Raw genomic sequence first — 6220 nt, 5'->3', positions numbered from 1 at the left:
ACTGGCGTGTGTTCTCTGTCTGTACATGCCCTTGTATGTTTCCTCACTTTTGTGTGTGTTTATATGTGTGTCATTTCTTGTGTGCCTCCAGGCCCTCCTTGCCACCTTGGGCAAGGGTGTGTACACCGCTCAAGTGTCCACCTCCGCTTGTCTGATGCTGTCTACGATGCCCCCGCTCTCTGCCTAGCTGAGCCTGTGTGGACGTGGGAGACTAATCTCCCCGCGGGCACTGCGTGTGACCTCACCCCCCTCTGTGAGGGGGTTATTTCTCTACTTTCGTGTCTCTGAGTGTGCTTCCATTGCCCCTCTCCCCCCAAAAAATGCCTTCTGAGTTGAATATCAACACTACAAACCGAGTATCTGCAGAGGGCCCTGTGTATGAGTGCGAGTGGGTGTTAGGACCAGGATGAAGCGGAGTGGGGGTGCCTACCTGATGACCGACCCCGACCCTCTGGACAAGCACCCAACCCCCATTCCCCAAATTGCGCATCCCCTATCAGAGAGGGGGAGGGGAAACAGGATGCGGCGAGGCGCGTGCGCATTGCCAGCTTCAGCACCGCGGACAGCGCCTTCGCCCCCGCCTGGCGGCGAGCGCCACCGCCGCCTCAGCACTGAAGGCGCGCTGACGTCACTCGCCGATCCCCCGCAAACTCCCCTTCCCGGCCACCTTGGTCGCGTCCGCGCCGCCGCCGGCCCAGCCGGACCGCACCACGCGAGGCGCGAGATAGGGGGGCACGGGCGCGACCATCCGCGCTGCGGCGCCGGCGACTCAGCGCTGCCTCAGTCTGCGGTGGGCAGCGGAGGAGTCGTGTCGTGCCTGAGAGAGCAGCTGTGCTCCTGGGCACCGCGCAGTCCGCCCCCGCGGCTCCTGGCCAGACCACCCCTAGGACCCCCTGCCCCAAGCCGCAGCCATGAACTACCTGCGGCGCCGCCTGTCGGACAGCAACTTTATGGCCAATCTGCCGAATGGGTATATGACAGACCTGCAGCGTCCGCAGCCACCCCCGCCGCCGCCCGGTGCCCACAGCCCCGGAGCCACGCCCGGTCCCGGGACCGCCACTGCTGAGAGGTCCTCCGGGGTCGCCCCCGCGGCCTCTCCGGCCGCCCCTAGCCCCGGGTCCTCGGGGGGCGGTGGCTTCTTCTCGTCGCTGTCCAACGCGGTCAAGCAGACCACGGCGGCAGCAGCTGCCACCTTCAGCGAGCAGGTGGGCGGCGGCTCTGGGGGCGCAGGCCGCGGGGGCGCCGCCTCCAGGGTGCTGCTGGTCATCGACGAGCCGCACACCGACTGGTAAGCCACTGCCGTGGACGTCTCCCGTGGGCCTAGGTCCCCCAGATCGTTCCTCTGCAAATGAGCAATTATCGAGCGCCGCTTCTGTGCCTGGCACCTGCCCTCTCACCTAAATCTTTTTCCTTTAAATTATTAAGCTGGATGCTTCCTCTGTACCCCGCCCTTGTCGCCCCCCCTTCGCCCCTTAAACCTTGATGGATCCAGGGAGCAATTATCGGGCACCTGCTGTGTACCTGTTCCCTACTCCGCCTCCCCCAAAAGTCTTTGGCTTCAATATATCCTATGAGCCTTCGAAAACCGAACGTGTCCTGCCTACCCTTCCCAACCCTTGCCCCATAGGCCTTGTCCTCTAATGGATCTTGTGAGCACTTATCTAGTACCTGCAGTATGCCTCATCCAAGAGCCCTTCCCCAAGGCCTTTGATTTCAATGAGCTTTGTGAGCGTTTCTTGAGAGCCTGATACTGTCCTGTTGTCCTCAACCCTTGCCCTAAGGCCTTCTCTAATGGGTCTTGTGAGCATGTGTCCAGTCTATGCTATGTGTCCCACCCCAGCTCCGTCCTTAAAGCCCTTTTAAACTCTTTCGTAAACATTGAGTACCTGCTGTGTATCCCTCCCCAGCTTTTCTCCAAAAGCTTTGCCTTTCATGGATCCTGTGAGTTTTGATTGGATGCCTTCTCTGTGCCCCAACTCCAAGCTCTCTCCCTGAGGGCCTTTTCTCCAAAGGATCTAGGAAGCATTTGTTAAGTGCCTGACACATGCCCCACCTCCAAACCCCTTCTCAAACAAATCATTTTCCTCCAGTGAGTTCCATGAGCGGTTTTGTGTGTGACTCATCTTCAGACTGTCTCCTCAAAGACCTTTCCCTACAGTGTGTCTAGAAAACATTTATTGAGTGCCTCTTGTATCCCCCGTTCTCCAGCTACTTCTTCAAAGACCTTTCCTTTGGTGGATCCATCTAGCATTTATCAACTGCCTGCAGCGTGAGCCTTCTCTAAAAGTTCTTTCCTCCAGTGTATTCAGCAAGCATGCATTGTGCCTGCTGTATACCCCACCCTCAAACCCTTTCTCCAATACCCTTTCCTCCGGTGGCTTCAGTCTGCATGTATTGAGCACTTTCTGCATGACACAACCTGAGACCCCTCCATAAAGGCCTGTGCCTCCAGTTAATACAGTGCTCAGATATCTGACACTTGCAGTGTGTACCATTCCAGTCACTCTTTCCAAAGACCTTTTCTTTTAATCACTCCTTGGAGTATTTATGGAGCACCTACTGTGTACCTGATTGTGTGCCTTCTTCACAAAAGCCTTTTCTCTTATGGATGAAGAATGAAGCTCCCATAGATCAACTTTCTGCACTCCTATTTCTCCTCCCCAGAGGGCTTTTCCTTCAAGCATGCAGTGAGCATTGATCAGGTGATTATATGTCCATCCCCAGCCCCACTCCCCAAAGGCCTTTTCTTCTAGTGGATCCAGTGAGTATTTATTCCTTGTCTGCCATGTGCTCCATTCTAACCATCCTCCCCCAAAGACCTTTTCCTTCAATGGCTCCCCTGAGCATTTATGGAGTGCCTTCTGTGTGTTCTGTATATTCACACCTCCTCCCCAGAATTGTTTTCTTAACAGTAGATCCAGTGAGCACATATGCAGGACCTGTTGTTTTGGGGAGTACGTCCTTCTTCCTTACCCCTAGGAGAGCCTGCTCCAATCACAAGGCCTTTCCCAAGGTCCTTTCCTGTGATAAATCCAGAGCTGAGTTTATAATTTATAATGATCACCGCTTTCCCACTCCCTTCAGTACCCCTAGGATTCCCTCTACCAACTTTAATTCCATACCCCCAAAGGGCTTTTAGTCTATTTAAGTAACACTTATTTAAGTAAAAACTTTTACTTAATAGTTTTATTATTTACTTAATTTACTACATTTACTAAATAAATTTAGTAAATTTACTAAATTTACTGTTTACTTAATAGTTTTTAAGTAAACACTTACTGAGCACTTACCGTGTAAGTCACTTTCAACTTCCTGTTTCCAAGTCTTTAGAAATCCCTGCCCCTGCCTCAAGAGCTCTCTCTCCAGGGGTCTACTTCAGCCTAATTGTATTGAGTACCAGCTGTTTACTGGTCAGATTACCTCTCCCCCAGGAGCCTTTACCCAGTAGCTTTTCTCTCTATTCAGAACAATTTATTCATTCTACAGATATTTATTGAATCCTTTCTGTGAAAGTGTGGGAGGCATTTATTATGCACCATAATATACTAGGAATAACCCTTCTTCGGCTCCCCTTCCTTCTTTTTTTTCTAAATGCAGGCGTACTTGAAATCCTCAATTGCCAGCTTGCCTTGCTATACCTTTTCCTCCACGCAACCCCACAATCATTTAATGAGCATTTATCATATACTACTAAGAACCCTGCATTAAATGCCTCTTATCCCCTTCTTGCAGTTCTAATTTCCCTTCAACAATCTCCATCCTGCCTTCTACACAACACAATCCTGAAAGCTCGCAATGTGTGCTGTTTTCCATTTATTCTAGCTAGGCCTCTTCCTCCACTTAGTAGCCATCTCCCCAGCTGCCTTTTTCTCCCCGAGTTAGTCCAGAAAACACTTATTAATCTCTTACTCTATTATTTTCAAACAGCCACATTATCATCCTTGCAGCAGGCTTCTCTGCTTTTTTCTCCATCAATCTGTAAAGCCTTTATGGAGCACGTGCTGTAATTCCTTCACCAATGTCCACTCACCAACGTGTTATCTTCCTGGTTAAGTTTGCTCCACTGAAGTCAGCAAACATCAATGAGACCTCTGCTGGATGTAGGTAACCACCCTTCTTTAGACTTCCCGTCTCCACTCCAGCCTTCCACACAGGTCCTTTGCGGCTGCTTCCTTCTTTCCGTCAAGCATTTATTATCTATGGAATACTGACAAGTTCCTTCCCCTTTCCATAATCACAAATCCAATGTTTTCCATTTTTTCTTTGTCCAGAAAACATTTATTGAGCACCTGCTGAATTCAGTGAACGATCCATCCCTTCCCCTTCTGCATCTCAGAAGCCCCCCTTTATCCCAGTATCCCTTCCAGTCTTTTCTTCCAGGCAATCTAACAAATATTTATTTAGCGTCTACTATATGTGGGGTGGGGTGGACAAAGGGAGAGAGCCTATGTATGTACGCCAGGCTCAGTATGGGGAACAGAGACCTGTTTCACCAACTTGCAGACACTCAGAACCACACAAGCTTCAGGGATTTCAGCCCCGAATAAAGGAGGAGTTGTGCAAACGCTGTGATGGAATGTACACCAAAATACAGTCTGACGTCTTTCCCACCAAACCTCACCACCCTCATTCCTTACTGGGTCTCAATTCCTCTGTGGTTTAAAGTTGAAAACTCTAAGTTGAGACTTATCTCCCCCATTTTGTGGATAATTTTGTCCTGTGTTTTTCTTCCTCTTTTTTTTTTATTTGGAAACAGAGTCTTGCTCTGTCACCCAGGCTGGAGTGTACTGGCGCGATCTCAGCTCACTGCAACCTCCGCCTCCCGGGTTCAAGCGAGCCTCCTGAGTAGCTGGGACTACAGGTGCATGTCACCATGCCTGGCTAATTTTGTATTTTAGTAGAGATGGGGTTTCACCATGTTGGTCAGGCTGGTCTCGAACTCCTGACCTCGTGATCCACCTGCCTCGGCCTCCCAGAGTGCTGGGATTACAGGCGTGAGCCACTGTGCCCGGCTGTCCAGTGTTTCTCAAACTATGAGTTACCTATTGGCTTATGACCAACATTTCACTTTCTCCATGAAGTAGGATAAATAAAAATAGAGAATAACAGCATATTGCACATAGTAAATGGAGTTGTTGTTTAGCAAAACATATAATGTTATTCCATTAAAATATACAATCTATAATGTATATTATATATGACATACAGTATATAATACATGTGTTATATAACAGCTTTACAGTACATAATACATCTACATGTATATGTTCTTCTTCATGAAATGAAATAAAATAGCATAGAAAAATCGGAATGCATTACCCACAGTAAAGATAATTATCTATTGAAACTTTAATTCCAATTATGCATATGTATTTATATACATTCTAAATACATATACACATAATATGTAATATACAACATTTTATATGTTACATAATATATAAGACATTCTATATCCTCCTATTTGCTGTACAACATATGTGTCTTATATAATATATATTACATATATAGGATGGGTTATTATGCAAATACATATATAGTGGGTTATATAAGCTTTATTTCTTACTGTGGCTTCTTTTCTCAGATAGATTTCCCTGGAAGCAGACCCCGAGACTCTGAGATTTGCGTGCAGGAGATTTACTGGGGAGAGTGCTTGGGAATAACACCTGTGGGGGAGGTGGCGAGGGAAGCAGGATTGTGCAGAGGGAAAAGTTGAGCTGTGATGCAACCACAACAGAGGCCTCAGCCAATCATCTGGGGAGCTCTGGCACTGGAATGACCCTTCAGAGTTGTCCCAGTTGAAGCGGGGTGGCCAGGCTTTGAATTCCTACGTCAGTCATTGGCTGTAGGCTGCCCCCTGGGAGGAGGCATAATCTTGGATGAGGCAAATCCCTGTTGCAGAGGCCAGTGCCCAGTAAGGGACACCTGTGAGCCATCAGCAGCAGATAATTCCAGAAGCTGGGGATAGATGCAAAGGCCTGGAGCAAGGAGGTAAGGATCTGGGGAGAGCATATAGTCCACACCTTGCACTGCTCTGATCCACTTCCTTCTTATAGTAAGTTCACCCCATTGGGGAACGGCATTTCCAGAATTCTAATCGGTCTTGTTTTCTCAGGGACACTTGAAAGAGCACAGTAGTGAGATGAGCCATAGTCTCTGCTGCTGCAGTTGATTTCAATGTCATAAATGATATTCATCCTCTCCTTCCTCTATTGCACAT

General features: G+C 48.6%; 1 protein-coding gene across 1 annotated transcript in view; it reads left to right on the top strand.

Moving 5' to 3' along the window:
- Positions 1-681: 681 nt before the first annotated feature.
- Positions 682-6220, top strand: part of SYN1 (synapsin I) — a 56966-nt gene continuing 51427 nt past the window's right edge. The window contains 1 exon segment of the mRNA XM_017874021.1: positions 682-1288. Coding sequence (XP_017729510.1) covers positions 912-1288 — 377 coding nt within the window. The 5' untranslated portion in view covers positions 682-911.

Source organism: Rhinopithecus bieti, unplaced genomic scaffold (assembly GCF_001698545.2).
Source record: "Rhinopithecus bieti isolate Rb0 unplaced genomic scaffold, ASM169854v2 scaffold_1012, whole genome shotgun sequence".
In the NCBI taxonomy this organism is placed as follows: domain Eukaryota; kingdom Metazoa; phylum Chordata; class Mammalia; order Primates; family Cercopithecidae; genus Rhinopithecus; species Rhinopithecus bieti.
This window is presented reverse-complemented; position numbering and strand designations above follow the sequence as displayed.